Here is a 14,964-nt window from a genome sequence, read left to right as displayed (position 1 = left end):
GTCTAGGAGATTCTCTGGGTCTTTGGCAGGTTCAGGGAAGGGGAGATTGGCCGGAAGAGGGGTGATAGGGTAGGGAGTAGGGAGGGAGACAGAGAGAGAGAGAAAGTGAGTGAGTCCTGGCCAGAGTTTATCCCCTTCCCGGGTTTCAGCACCAGAATGTAAGGTCAGCCAAGAGAAAGGAAAAATAGACCCAAAGTTAGGCAGTCAAGTTTTTATTAACCTGCTGGCTGCTCCCTTAACAGTCAGAGAAGAAGTAGCCCCAAGCTTACAGAATGAGGGGTTTGTATTGGGGAGGGGAGTTTGATGGAGTTCTTTCGTATGGCTGCATCCTGGGGTTGTTTGCTGGTTAATTTTGCTACATATTACCTTGTGACGTTTATTACAGGATGGTGTAGGTAAAGTTTGTTTATGTTTCCCACGAACTCCCCATGTGCAGTGTGGGTGGTTTGTAATTGGGGTTTGCTTATTGCAGCAAGGTCTGATAAGTGAAGTCTGCTGGCTTCACCGTGGTGCCTACATAAGGGCTTAGAAATGTAAAGAGGCGGCCGGGCGCGGTGGCTCACGCTTGTAATCCCAGCACTTTGGGAGGCCGAGGCGGGCGGATCACGAGGTCAGGAGATCAAGACCATCCTGGCTAACACGGTGAAACCCCGTCTCTACTAAAAATACAAAAAATTAGCCGGGCGTGGTGGCGGGCGCCTGTAGTCCCAGCTACTCGGAGAGGCTGAGGCAGGAGAATGGCGTGAACCCGGGAGGCGGAGCTTGCAGTGAGCAGAGATCGCGCCACTGCACTCCAGCCTGGGTGACAGAGCGAGACTCTGTCTCAAAAAAAAAAAAAAAAAAAAAAAAAAAAGAAATGTAAAGAGGCTTGGGAGATGGGCGGACAGCACCAAGAAGCTTTCTTGGGCAGTTTGTCCCTAACAGAGGGCTGGTTTGGAGTCAGGGAATCCTGGGAAAGAACACTGACCACTCAGAAAACATATCAAAAAATAGACACATATCCTAAGTCTACATTCATTTCATGAAAATATATTGGCCCCCTCTTGTGTGCCAAGCATTATTCTTGGGTGGCAAAGACATTGGTGAGGCAAGATAAAGTCCCTGCACTAAGTTTACACTAAGCTGGGGGAGAGAGGTACCAGATATGAATTCAGCTGACACGAGTTTGGGGAAGACCTTCTAGGCAGATTGTGTCCAGGATAAAAACACAGAGGCGCAGTTCTGAGGCTTCTAGCATGGGACAGACAGGCTCCTGGAGAAATTTCTTGGAGATAGCATTGAAGGTCATTGACAGAGGAATTTGATTTGGAAGCGTAGCCTATATAGAACAGAATAGCTAGAACAAAGGCTCATTAAGATAGAGGCATGGGCTCTATTAGCTGGGCGTGGTGGCAAGTGCGTGTGGTCCCGGGTACGTGGGAGGCTGAGGTGGGAGGATCACTTGAGTCCAGGAGGTTGAGGCTGCAGTGAGCCCAGATCACACCACTACACTCCAGCCTGGACGACAGAGTGAGACCCTGTCTCAAAAAAGCATTCATAGCCAGTACTCCCATGGCCTTCCAGGCCCATGGCAAACCAACCTTCTCAAAGTCAAACCCCCATCTTTCCCTACAGGCAAACAATCCCACTTAGCTCCAGCTAAATGGACAGAATCTTTGTTCTCTGAACATGCCTGCTTTTTTCTGGAGACAGAGTCAGTCTTCTTCTGTCACTCAGCAAAGTGCTGAGATTACAGGCATGAGTCACTGACTGGCCTGACATGCCTTTATCTCTTTTTTTTTTTTTTTGAGATGGAGTCTCGCTCTGTCTCCCAGGCTGGAGTGCAGTGACGTGATCTCGGCTCACTGCAACCTCCACCTCCTGGGTTCAAGTGATTCTCCTGCCTCAGCCTGCCGAGTAGCTACGACTACAGGCACCTGCAATCACACTCAGCTAATTTTTGTGTTTTTAGTAGAAATGGGGTTTCACCATGTTGGCCAGGCTGGTCTCGATCTCTTGACCTCGTGATCCACCCACCTCGGCCTCCCAAAGTGCTGAGATTACATGTGTGAGCCACCGCACCTAGCTAATTGTTGTAGAGATGGGTTTTCGCCATGTTGCCCAGACTGGTCTTAAACTTCTGGGGCTCAAGTGATCTGCTCCCGTTGGGCTCCCAAAGTGCTGGGATTATAGGCATGAGCCACTGTGCCTGGCAACCTACATTTTTAAAAGACACTCAGCCAGGCACAGTGGTTCACACCTGTAATCCCAGCACTTTGGGAGGCTGAGATGGGAGGATCACTCAAGGTCAGGAGTTTGAGACCAGCCTGGGCTCCTGAGACAGGTTTCAAAAATAAAAACCCATAACAACAAAAGAAAGACCAGCCTGGGTGACATAGTGAGACCTTTTCTCTAAAAAAGAAATTTTTTTTAATTAGCCAGGTGTAATGGTGCACACTTATAGTCCCAGCTATGCAGGACTGAAGTGGGAGGATGGCTCAAGCCCAGGAATTCAAGGCTGCAGTGAGCTAAGATCACACCACTGCATTCTAACCTGGGTGACACAGAGAGACCATCTCAAAATAATAATAATGATAATAATAATAAAAGATAACCTGGTGATTCTGCATCAGGGAGGCCTTATTTGAAAATACTAGCCTAGTATTAGCTTCTTTGGGTCATATACATCTTTGCGTGTCCTATTCCTAGAGATACACACATACACAAACATTCCAAGGAGTTTTAGGGGTCTTGGAGCTCAGATCAACACCTAGCCTTACTATTATTATTATTATTTTTTGAGATGGAGTTTCACTCTTTTTTTTTTTTTTTTTTTTTTTTTTTGAGACGGAGTCTCGCTCTGTCACCCAGGCTGGAGTGCAGTGGCACAATCTCGGCTCACTGCAAGCTCCGCCTCCCGGGTTCACGCCATTCTCCTGCCTCAGCCTCTCCGAGTAGCTGGGACTACAGGCGCCCGCCACCACGCCCGGCTAATTTTTTCTATTTTTAGTAGAGACGGGGTTTCACCGTGGTCTCGATCTCCTGACCTCGTGATCCGCCCGCCTCGGCCTCCCAAAGTGCTGGGATTACAAGCGTGAGCCACCGCGCCCGGCCTTTTTTTTTTTTTTTTTTTTTTTTGAGACAGAGTCTCTCTCTGTCATCCAGGCTGGAGTGCAGTGGCGTGATCTCGGCTCACTGCAAGCTCCGCCTCCTGGGTTCACGCCATTCTCCTGCCTCAGCCTCCCGAGTAGCTGGGACTACAGGTGCCCGCCACCTTGCCCGGCTAATTTTTTTTGTATTTTTAGTAGAGACGGGGTTTCACCATGTTAGCCAGGATGGTCTCGATCTCCTGACCTCATGATCCGCCCACCTCGGCCTTCCAAAGTGCTGGGATTACAGGTGTGAGCCACTGCGCCTGGCTCGAGACCGAGTTTCACTCTGGTCACCCAGGCTGGAGTGCAATGGCGCAATCTTGGCTCACTGCAACCTCCACCTCCCTGGTTCAAGCAATTCTCATGCCTCAGCCTCCTGAGTAGCTGGGATTATAGGCACCCACCACCACACCCAGCTAACTTTTGTATTTTCAGTAGAGACAGGATTTCACCATGTTGGCTAGGCTGGTCTTGAACTCCTGACCTCAGGTGATCCGCCCACCTCGGCCTCCCAAAGTGCTGGGATTACAGGTGTGAGCCACTGCGCCCAGTCTCCCACCCTTGAATGGCCTGGACAGACGAGGGATGGGCATGTGGCCATGGCCTTTACTTCTCTGGCTGGCCACTTGGATGTGGCTTATTCTGTTGATGCAGACAAGCATATCCTCAGTGCACAGTGAAGCCTGGGAAAGCCCCTTCCTGGCGTCAATTGCTTCTGGGGCTGACCCTCAAAGACCTGTGGTAGCAGAGAGAAAAGGAGGCCCTACCTCTGGTGGAAATATCTGTGCCAAGAAACAAGGAGCTGGCTGGGTGCAGTGGCTCACGCCTGTAATCCCAGCACTTTGGGAGGCTAAGGCTCACGGCGGATCACCTGAGGTTGGGAGTTCGAGACCAGCCTGACCAGCATGGAGAAATCCCGTCTCTACTAAAAAATACAAAATTAGCCGGGCGTGGTGGCGCATGCCTGTAATCCTAGTTACTTGGGAGGCTGAGGCAGGAGAACTGCTTGAACCCGGGAGGCGGAGGATGCAGTGAGCCGAGATCGTGCCATTGCACTCCAGCCTGGGCAACAAGAGCAAAACTCCGTCTCAAAAAAAAAAAAAAGAAAAGAAAAAAGAAATGAGGAGCTGAGAATGGGGTGGTGCTGAAGCTGAAGGGTTTCATGACACTTAACAAAAATTGATAAGATGCTGGAAAGTTGAGTCATGAGGGCAGGAAGCAGAGGAGTCAGGTCTGGTTTCTAGGCCCTAAATAAGCTTTACAAACTTCAAAGCACTCAGAGATCTCTAGATAATAATCATGGCACCTTTAAGTGGCAAGCTGAGGGCCAAGATGTGGCTGTCAGTCTGGGCTGAGAACTGGTGTTGCAAGCTGGGCCTCCTGAAGGCTGTGCTGAGGGTTAGGGGAGGGAACTGGGTTGTACACTGGGAATTAAAACCTGGTACAAAAGCCGGGTGAAGTGGCTTACGCCTGTAATGCCAGCACTTTGGAAGGCTGAGGCGGGCAGATCACGTGAGGTCAGGAAATGGAGACCAGCCTGACCAACATGGTGAAACCCCATCTCTACTAAAAATACAAAAAATAGCCAGGTGCAGTGGCTCATGCCTGTAATCCCAGCACTTTGGGAGGTCAAGGCGGGCAGATCACTTGGGGTCAGGAGTTCAAGACCAGCCTGGCCAACATGGTGAAACCCCATCTCTACTAAAAATACAAAAATTAGTCAGGTGTGGTGGCGCATGCCTATAATCCCAGCTACTCAGGAGGCCGAGACAGGAGAATCACTTGAACCCAGGAGGCAGAGGTTGCAGTGAGCCGAGATCGTGCCACTGCACTCCAGCCTGGACATCAGAGAGAGACTCCATCTCAAAAACAAAAAATAATAAAAAAAAAAACCTGGTACAAAGCTATCTTCTACTGCCAAGGTTCCTCTTCTGACCTCAATATGCCCCTGTGATAAGGTGGCACATGAGTCAACCCGCCCCAGAAAAGCCGAAGGAGCGGGAGACCTTGGTGGGGTCGGATTGGAGATGAGGTTGGAATAAAGTCAGTTCATTACTTCACTTGACACCAGAACAGTGTCTTTTCTCCAAAACTTCTACCTCCTTCCAGGTTGATAAATCTGGTTTCTTCCTTCCTGGGTAGGCCAGACACAGGACTGAGCTGGGTGACAGGCGAGGCCGCATAGGCCAGCAGAGGTCACAGGCCCTTGCCTTCCTCAGGGAGATGTTGTCCTAATCAGGAGCAGGGCAGGGGCTGCCCATGGCTAGACTCTGCCCACAAAGGAATTAGTGGTAGATGGATAATGGGGGTGGGGATTCTGTGCAGAGCTTGGGGATACAGATGGGTAGTCGCCCCTGGCTACAAATCTAACACCAGGTGTTCCTGGCCTACCCCCCTCTGCCCATGATGGTACAGAGGAAAAATGCAAGGTCTGTGTGCCTTGGGACTCTCGTCGTTGCCTGGATTCTGAGTTGACCCGGTCTGTCACATGGCCACTTTGTCAGAACTCAGCTGGTACATGGGCTTCATTGATGCTGGGCTAGTCTGACCCCGTCCAGGTCAGGGCTGGGTGTTATCACAGGGAGGGGCAGATGCCTGCAGAACCCTGGCTGAGACACCAGTGAAGGCCTCAGGAGTGATGGGTAAAGTCAGCAGTCAGCTAAGAACCCTGGGGTCTCTGTGTGCCCCTGGACAGGCTGCTTAGCCCTCCTTGGCCTCAGTGTCTCCAACTGTAAAAGCCTAGGAAAGTGAAGATCTCTTCCAGTTCAAAACTGTGATGAGGCCCTCCTGGCAGGGTCTAGGAGGGCTAAGAAGGCCTGAGGCATGTGGCTGTCTCAGGGAGGCCCAAGGAAGACTGGAGGGAGCTCACAAAACCTTCCCATTCAAAAACAGGAACTGCCTGTTGGCTGATGGTGAACACAACCCTCGGTTTGCGATGAAAGGCAGTCCTGACTGCCTCTTCCTGACCAGGCTGTCCTCTTCAACCAAGAGGTTTCTCTCAGCCCTTATGAAGGTGAAATGAGTCAATGGAAGAGACAGTACTTTGTAAACATAAAATGCAATACAAGCAAAGATCTAAAATAAAGCCAACTTTTACTCCTCTCCTGCCATCCTTTCTCTCCAACTCCGGAAAACCTGAGTGCTACAGACCACTGTTTGCAAACTCAAATGACCATAGGAACTCAGCAAGTCATATAAATGAGCGGGAAATGCCAGATGGAAAGGCCTGTTTGGACAGAGACATGGGTCTAAGAAATACTTCCCTTTCTTCTTTGCTGTACTTTAAGATAAACACCAAAAACATTAAAAGCAAGCCATGATGAATGGCACGTGGTGCTTGGTCAGGAGCTCACGGGAGTGGTGCGGATGGGTGGCTGGGCCACGGTGAATTGTGAGTTCTGACTCCGGCTCAGCTCCCAACAACTGTGGTTTTGTGGGAGCCTAGGTCGAGTTGCCAAATCTTTGGATTTTTCAAAAGACACCAGAAAACCTGTATTTGGTTGCAAAATATCCTTTTCAATCTTCACTACTAACTCATATCACTTAAAGACACTGCCTGGGCTCAGATCAATAAATATGGCAACCGCGGGCCAGATCCACTACAGAGTCACAGGATTTTAACTTGGGCAGTAAAAAGACAATGGAGGTGGTGGGTGCCTGTAGTCCCAGCTACTTGGGAGGCTGAGGCAGGAGAATTGCTTGAACTCTGGAGGCAGAGGTTACAGTGAGCTGAGATTGCGCTATTGCACTCCAGCCTGGGCAACAAGAGCAAAACCCCATCACACACACATAAAAAAAGACAATGGAAGCCAGGCATGGTGGTGGCTCACGCCTGTAATCCCAGCACTTGGGGAAGCCGAGACGACAGGATCGCTTCAGCCAAGGAGTTTGAGACCAGCCTGGACAACAATGAGAACCTCATCTCTACGTAAAATTTAAAAATTAGCTGGGCATAGTGTTGCCCGCCTGTAGTCTCAGATATTTGGAAGGCTGAGGGGAGAGGATTCCTTGAGCACAGCAGGTTGAGGCTGCTGTTAGCCCTGTTCACACCACTGCACTCCAGCCTGGGTGACAGAGCAGGAAGCTGTCTCAAAAATAAATAAATAAAAAGACGATGAGTATTGTGTTCTGGGAGGGTCACAAGAATAAAAAATAATGATAAAAAATTTAAAGAGACAATGGGTAAAACAAGGTTCTCCCCTACCTCAGTCCTCTTAGCACCTCTGGGCTGAGAAACAGCTTTTGGTTCCCCTTATGTAGGTCTGGGGGTTCTCAACTCAGCCCTGCCTCAGTAAAGGGGGCCTTGGAGAGCCCTGGGCAGTGGGGAGCAAGGTGCTGGCAGAGGAGGCTGCTGAGGGCCCAAGATCAGACTGTCCGCACCCCAGGGCCAGCTCTTGCCGTAGATTCTGGGACCTCCCTGCAGGCCGCCGCAGAGGTTCCGACCCCTGAGCCCATCTCGGGCCTCCCGTACTGTCTAGAGTCACTTTTAAGGCCGTCACCCACACTCCTGGAATATCTCCGGGTACAGCTGGAAGCCCACGGGCGGGTCCAGGTCTCCGCGGCCAGGGGTCAGGGTCACAGACAGACGCCCGGCGACCCGGCCCCTGTGGCCCCCAGCCCCGGGCCGATGAACCCACTGGTGCTTGGCCACCGCTGACTTCTGGCCGAAGCGACGGCCGCACTGCGGGCAGGGGTAGGGCTTCTCGCCGCTGTGGGTACGCCTGTGGGCTGCCATCTCCGAGCTCTGGCGGAAGCAGCGCCCGCAGTCCGGGCACGGGTAGGGCTTCTCGCCGGTGTGGGTGCGCACGTGGCGCCGCAGGTCCGAGGGGTAGGCGAAGGCGCGGCCGCAGTCCGGGCAGGGGAAGGGAGTCTCGCCGCTGTGCACGCGCCGGTGCTGGTAGAGGGCAGAGCTCTGGCTGAAACGGCGGCCACAGTCGGCGCAGCCATAGGGTTTCTCGCCGGTGTGGACGCGCAAGTGCGAAGTCAGCGCGGAGCGCTGCGTGAAGGCCCGGCCACACTCGGGACAGCGGTGGGGTCGCTCCCCACGATGGATGGCCCGGTGTTTGCTCAGGGAGGAAGCATGGCCGAAGCCCTTGCCGCAGTCAGTGCAGTGGAAGGGCTTCTCGCCAGTATGGCTGTAGACGTGCTCCATCAGTGTGGAGCGCCAGGCGAAGCTCTTCCCACACACGTAGCAGCCGTGACGCTGGTCTGCTCGGGGGACAGGGGGGTGGGCACAGAGGGAGGGGCGTCCCCGGTGCGGTGCCTTGGACGGCTGCTCCCAACCATAAGGGGGCCCGGCGGAGGGGGCTTGGGGAGCCTTCAGCCCAGGAGACCCGGCAGCCACAGGGTCGGGCTTCTCCAGGGCTCCCGTCCCTTCCCTTTGTCTTTCCTCTTCCTTGTTTCTGGAATCTGCTGAGAGATAAAGAGGGGAGAGTTCAGGCTCGGCTCATCCTGGTCCTTGAATCCCACAGCCCGCGTGGACAGGGACAGGCCTGCTGGACCCCCGGCTGCTCCTGGGAGATGGAGGAGTGACACCTGTTCCTTGGCTGCAGAGCCAGACAGAGCCGGGAGGGAGGGAACAGTCCATTCCGCCTCGGGGCTGGGGAAATGTCACCGCAGGCGAAGGGCAGAAATGATATGAACATCTGGGCCTAATCTGGAAGGAGGAGCGGACACCTGGGGATATTCCAGGCAGAAGGAACAGCACCAAGAAAGGCAGAACCAGGAAGGCATGGCCAAGTTCAGTAGGGCTGGATACTCTGCAAAGGCTGAGGACAAGAAATGAAGGAAAAAAGGGGGGGCAGACAGGGAGAGAGGAACCACCCTGCAGGTGAATGGCAGGGGTGGGTCCTGAGGTAGAGGTAAAGTCAACAGAGCTTAAGAGACTGGGTGTGGGGGCTCAAGGCGGTAATCCCAGCACTTTGGGAGGTAGAGAAGGATCAGCCTAGGATTTCAGGACCAGCCTGGGCAACACACCAAGACCCAAGACCCCCTCTCTAAAATATATATATATATTACATAACAATTTTAAAAAATTAGGCCAGACGCAGTGGGTCACTTTGGAAGGCCGAGGCAGGTGGATCGCTTAGCCCCAGAGTTCAAGACCAGCCTGGGTGACATAGTGAAACCCTGTCTCTACTAAAAATACAAAAAATTGGCCGGGTGTGGTGGCTCAGGCCTGTAATCCCAGCACTTTGGGAGGCCGAGGCGGGCGGATCACAGTCAGGAGATGGAGACCAGCCTGGCTAACATGGTGAAATCTCGTCTCTACTAAAAATACAAAAACAAAATTAGCTGGGCGTGGTGGCGGGCGCCTGTAGTCCCAGCTACTGGGGAGGCTGAGGCGGGAGAATGGCGTGAACCCGGGAGGCGGAGCTTGCAGTGAGCCGAGATGGCGCCACTGCACTCCAGCCTGGGCGACAGAGCGAGATCCGTCTCAAAAAAAAAAAAATTAAGCAGGCGTGGTGGCAGGCGTCTGTAATCCCAGCTACTTGGGAGGTTGGGGCAGGAGAATTACTTGAACCTGGGAGTGGGAGGTTGCAGTCAGCTGAGATGGCGCCACTGCACTCTAGCCTGGGCAACGGAGCAAAACTCTGTCTAAAAAAAAAAATTACCCAGGCTTCGTGGCGAGCACCTGTACAGTCTTAGCTACTCTGGAGGCCCAGGTGGGAGGACTGCTTGAGCCCGGGAGTTCCAGGCTACAGTGAGCTATGATGCCGCCACTGCACTCAGCCTAGGCAACAGAGCGAGACCCTGTCTCTAAAACAAAAACACCAAAAAAAGCCCCCAGAGTGTAGTGACCACGCAGAGGTGAGGACTCAGAGGCGGATATGGCAGGACCAGAGCCCCCATCACGGATCCTTTCTAGGCTGCATCTGGGAGCCACGGAGGCGCTCAGCCTCGTGGTGGCAGTTGAGAAGGCAGTTGAGAGAGGAAACTGCTAAGCAGGTAGCTGGAGGTGGCAGAGGGTACCGGGATGGGACAGGAACAGAGAAGTCCCCATGGGACTGAGCACCCGATACTCCACCTGGGTCCGTTTCTGTCGGACACTTCGCCACCTCCGGATCCTGGGCAGCCGGACCCCACAGTTCGGCCTCCTCCTCCACCCAGGAGATGAGAGCTGGCTTGGGGCCTCCGATTCCTAGGGGAGAAGAACGCAAACCCCACGCTGCGGGGAGGCCACCTGCCGGGCCCCGGGGCCCCCAACTTCACGCGCAGCTCCCAGAGGCGCGGCAGGGCCTGTGGGGGCGCAGGGCTCAGGCGTGCAGGTGGGGCTCTCACCGAGCGCGCTCAGGTGGCCGTAGGTCTCCCGCATCACGTCCCGGTACAGGGCCCTCTGCGCGGGCCGCAAGCAGCCCCACTCCTCCCGGCAGAAGTACACGGCCACGTCCGCGAAGTTCACAGCCCCCGGCTCCCTCCACTTGGGTCCAGCCCCGTTTGGGTCCCGGGGAGGGAGCAGGGCCAGAGGCGGCTCCATGGTGACTGTCAACCCCGACGACGGATCGGCTGCCTCCCCTGGCATGGCCTGGGCCTGCGGAGCCTCCTGCGCCCGAGAAAGCCTCCCTGGCCCGGGCCCAAGGGAAGGAGGGAGGTCAGTAGGGCCCCGGAGGGCGCATAGAGGGCATGGAAACTAACGGTGCCGATGGCAGCGGGTGTATAACCAGAAATAGAATATGCCCTCATAAAAAATGGCGGCGGCGCGGGTACTCGACCTTTGCCCCTACGCATTCGTGCCCAAGACAACGCCCCCGGTATCTCCAGTCGGCGTTCTCTGCGTACCCTCATCCAAAATGGCCGCGGTAACTACAGGGGCCGGCCTTGAAAACTAGCCACAAGTTTAGTCCCCGGCCCGGCGAGGCGGTGCGGCAGAGAGCTCCGCCCCGGTTTGCACGAACAAAAGAGCGCCTCGCGGGAGCGAGCTGGCCTCTCGGCCTTACTGAACTCAGGCATTAGTTTTCGTCTCTGGACCGTTTTATAATCGGGCTCCAGCTCATCACTCTCTCGTTTTGTCCTTGTTATCTCAGAAACAGGGCAACAGCAGTCTCTTCCCAATGTTGAGTGTAAAAAACCAATGGAGTGAGCGTGGTGCAGTGGCGCATGCTTGTAATCAGCAGTTTGGGAGGCCGAGGCCGGTGGAACAACTGAGGTCAGGAGTTCGAGACCAGCCTCACCAACATGGTGAAACCCGGTCTCCACTAAAAACACACACAAAAAATAGCCAGGTGTGGTGGCGTGCACCTGTAATCCCAGCTACTGGGGAGGCTGAGGCAGGAGTATCGCTTGAACGCGGGAGGCGGAGTTTGCAGTGAGTCGAGATCGCGCCACCGCACTCCAGCCTGGGCAACAGAGCGAAACTCTGTCTCAAAAAAGAAAGAAAGAAAAAGGAGTGGATACAGGAGAACCTCCTCCATCGTAGGCTTGTTGGGGCCTGAAATTCTGGAAGCTTCTAGATGGCGGAGGCAGTGGGGATAGTAGGGTAAGGTTGAGAAAGTCAGAGGGTCCTCTCTTCTAGGAGCTTCTCCCATGTGCTGCGCGGGATGCCTCCCAATTGCCAGTCTCCCTCTAGCTGCAGCGGGGCCCTCAGCTCCCCTCACATCCTGCCCCTGGACGGATAGCTCAAGGCTCCTCTGCTCAAACCCAACTCATCCCTTTCTTGCCCCAACCTGCTTCCCCTAGGGTCTTTATCTCAGTAAATGTCACCAACTCTCCCCCAGACCTCCCTCTCACTTTCTGATGGCAATGGCCTATTCTGTGCTCCACGTGACTTCATACATGTCCTGTTGTAGCAGGACAAGCCGCAGACAAAACCCCTCAGACACCGAGTTAAAGAAGGAAGGGCTTTGTTCGGCCGGGAACATCGGCAAGACTCACATCTCAAAAACCGACTCCCTGAGTGAGCAATTCCTGTTCCTTTTAAGGGCTCACAACTCGAAAGGGGGGTCAGGGAACCAAGAAATGTAGCAGGACGAGCCACAGACAAAACCCCTTAGACACCAAGTTAAAGAAGGAAGGGCGGCCGGGCGCGGTGGCTCACGCCTGTAATCCCAGCACTTTGGGAGGCCGAGGCGGGCGGATCACGAGGTCAGGAGAAGGAGACCATCCTGGCTAACACAGTGAAACCCCGTCTCTACTAAAAATACAAAAAAATCAGCCGGGCGTGGTGGCAGGCACCTGTAGTCCCAGCTACTCCGGAGGCTGAGGCAGGAGAATGGCATGAACCCGGGAGGCGGAGCTTGCAGTGAGCGGAGATCGCGCCACTGCACTCCAGCCTGGGCAACAGAGCAAGACTCCGTCTCAAAAAAAAAAAAAAAAAGAAAGAAAGAAGGGCTTTATTCGGCCAAGAGCATTGGCAAGACTCACGTCTCAAAAACCAAGCTCCCTAAGTAAGCAATCCCTGTCCCTTTTAAGGGCTCACAACTCTAAGGGGTTCCCCGTGAGAGGGTCGTGATCGATTGAGCAAGCAGGGGGTACGTGACTGGGGGCTGCAGGTACCAGTAATTAGAACGGAACAGAACAGGACAAGGATTTTCACAATGCTTTTCTATACAATGTCTGTAATCTATAGATAACATAACTGATTAGGTCAGGGGTTGATCTTTACCAGGCCCAGGGTGTGGCGCCGGGCTGTCTGCCTGTGGATTCCATTTCTGCCTTTGAGTTTTTACTTCTTCTTTCTTTGGAGGCAGAAATTGGGCATAAGACAATATGAGGGCTGGTCTCCTCCCTTACTGTGTATGGGAGTCAGAGTTGCCTCTAACTGCCTTTTAGCTCTTAGTGGGCTCTTTAGTTGAATCTAGGCCCAGATTGAGAAACGCCTGTAATGCTAACTACTGGGAGGCAAAGGCAGGAGGATCCCTTGAGCCCAAGAGTATGAGATCAGCCTGGGCAAGTTAGTGAAACCCTATCTTCAAAAATAAATAAATAAATAAAAACTAAAGTAAAATAAGAAAAAATGAATTGACAATGGACAAACGAGAAAATTATACCAATTGTATTAGTTTTACATGTACATGAGGATCTTCACAAGAGAAGGAAATCAGAAAAAGTGCCCAAAACCAGGTGCTTTTATATTTCTTAGACAAAGAACAATAAAATTTAAGTGGGCAGACGCGGTGGCTCACGCCTGTAATCCCAGCACTTTGGGAGGCCGAGGTGGGCAGATCACTTGAGATCAGGAAACCCCATCCTTACTAAAAATTAAAAAAAAAAAGGTTAGCTGGGGGTGGTGGTGGGCTCCTGTAATCCCAGCTACTCAGGAGGCTGAGGCAGGAGACTCACTTGAACCTGGGAGGCAGAGGTGGCAGTGAACCGAGATTGCACCACTACAGTCCAGCCTGGGCAGGAGAGAGACTTCGTTAAAAAAAAAAAAAAAAAAAAAAAAGGAGAGGGCTGGCCCAGTGGCTCATGCCTGTAATCCCAGCACTTTGGGAGGCGGAGGCGGGCGGATCACGAGGTCAAGAGATCGAGACCATCCTGGCCAACATGGTGAAACCCCGTCTCTACTGAAAATATAAAAATGAGCCAGGCAGGCCGGGCGCGGTGGCTCACGCCTGTAATCCCAGCACTTTGGGAGGCCAAGGCAGGCAGATAGATCATGAGGTCAGGAGATCAAGACAATCCTGGCTAACATGGTGAAACCCCGTCTCTACTAAAAATACAAAAAAAATTAGCCAGGCGTGGTGGCGGGCGCCTGTAGTCCCAGCTACTCAGGAGGCTGAGGCAGGAGAATGGCGTGAACCCGGGAGGCGGAGCTTGCAGTGAGCCGAGATCACGCCACTGCACTCCAGCCTGGGTGACAGAGCAACACTCCATCTCAAAAAAAAAAAAAAAAAAAACATGAGCCAGGCATGGTGGTGCGTGCCTGTAGTCCCAACTACTTGGGAGGTTGAGGCGGGAGAACAGCTTGAACCCAGGAGGCAGAGGTTGTAGTGAGCCGAGATCACGCCACTGCACTTCAGCCTGGGCGACAGAGCAAGACTCGGTCTCAAAGAAATAAATAAATAAAAATAAAAAAATAAAAGAAAGAAAGAATAAAAGAAAAAAGAAATGACAGGACAAAGAAAATTTGGCTAGGGCAGTGAGTAACTAGAATATGTATGGGGGGGTGTCAAACAGGTGCAAGATACAGATTACTTTGTTACGTATGTTTATTCTGGTCCCTTGTGGCTTCTCAGGGCTGTTTTCTTGCCCTGGTACAGAAGGATACTCCCCTAGAGTAAGGTTTCTGGCATGCTGCATGCAGAAGAAACAGGTCAGATTGCTCCTTCTGAAACTACAATTTCTCTGTTTTTAACTCAGAATATATCAGTATACCAAGCTGCGAACGTTTTACTGGAGGTCCGGGGGAGCCCCTGTGGAGGATCCTGGAGGGAACTTCAGGGAGGGTGATCTGGCGGGAATCTCGGGAAACGGGTCAACCTGCCGCATAAGTGAGGAGAGCCACTTCTTTCCCTTTTCGGGGATCCGGGTGGGGCGGGCGCCGCTGAGCGCGTCTAGGTGGCCGCAGTTCGCGGCATCGCGTCCCGGATCAGGACGCGAACATCCCTATACCGCAGACACCCCCACTGCGCCAGGAAGCGGCAGTCGGCCGTTTCCGCGGAGCTCTCGGTCCATAGACTCTTTCCCAGTCTCCGTCCCTTCCGCCTTCCCGGGTTCATTGGCTTGGAGCCATGAGCGCGGCCAGTGGCTCCGCGGCTCCTGGAGGGACGCTGGGGATTTGCCCTGGGAGTAGGGTGCAGGAGGTTCCACGGACGCCTCGACGACCGGTAGTAGCTTCGGGTGGGGCCTAGAGAGGACGGCGAGCAACTCTGTGGTTCTGGAGTCCAGAAAAATG

The 14,964-nt window shown here is 53.4% G+C and overlaps 1 protein-coding gene across 5 annotated transcripts; it reads right to left on the bottom strand.

Annotated features, from left to right (window-relative positions):
* Window positions 1-6,205: 6,205 nt before the first annotated feature.
* ZNF764 (zinc finger protein 764) lies at window positions 6,206-10,941 on the bottom strand. 5 transcript variants are annotated; one of them, XM_055298843.2, is made up of 4 exons: window positions 10,413-10,885; window positions 10,159-10,272; window positions 8,105-8,543; window positions 6,206-7,852 (listed from the first exon to the last, which is right to left on the bottom strand). In XM_055298843.2, the coding sequence occupies exons 1-4, from the start codon at window positions 10,651-10,653 to the stop codon at window positions 7,627-7,629; spliced, it is 1,020 nt and encodes a 339-aa protein (XP_055154818.1). In that variant the 5' UTR covers window positions 10,654-10,885; the 3' UTR covers window positions 6,206-7,626. The 5 variants fall into 5 exon arrangements, with proteins under 5 accessions (XP_055154818.1, XP_055154819.1, XP_055154817.1 ...); XM_055298844.2 differs by having other exon boundaries at window positions 8,105-8,540; window positions 10,413-10,882; XM_055298842.2 differs by having other exon boundaries at window positions 6,206-8,540; window positions 10,413-10,941.
* Between the last annotated feature and the right edge of the window lie 4,023 nt (window positions 10,942-14,964).

Source organism: Symphalangus syndactylus, chromosome 11 (genome assembly GCF_028878055.3).
Source record: "Symphalangus syndactylus isolate Jambi chromosome 11, NHGRI_mSymSyn1-v2.1_pri, whole genome shotgun sequence".
NCBI classification, from domain to species: Eukaryota; Metazoa; Chordata; class Mammalia; order Primates; family Hylobatidae; genus Symphalangus; species Symphalangus syndactylus.
The sequence above is the reverse complement of the archived record's forward strand: the minus strand, read 5'-3'. Positions and strand labels throughout refer to the sequence as shown.

Coding starts and splice junctions, on each gene's coding strand:
- ZNF764 (XM_063611941.1), bottom strand. CDS start 10,653: ATGCCAGGGGAGGCAGCCGATCCGTCGTCGGGGTTGACAGTCACCATG. Junction 10,273..10,412: donor CGGCCACCTGAGCGCGCTCG/GTGAGAGCCCCA, acceptor CTTCTCCCCTAG/GAATCGGAGGCCCCAAGCCA. Junction 8,544..10,146: donor GGACCCAGGTGGAGTATCGG/GTGCTCAGTCCC, acceptor TTTATCTCTCAG/CAGATTCCAGAAACAAGGAA.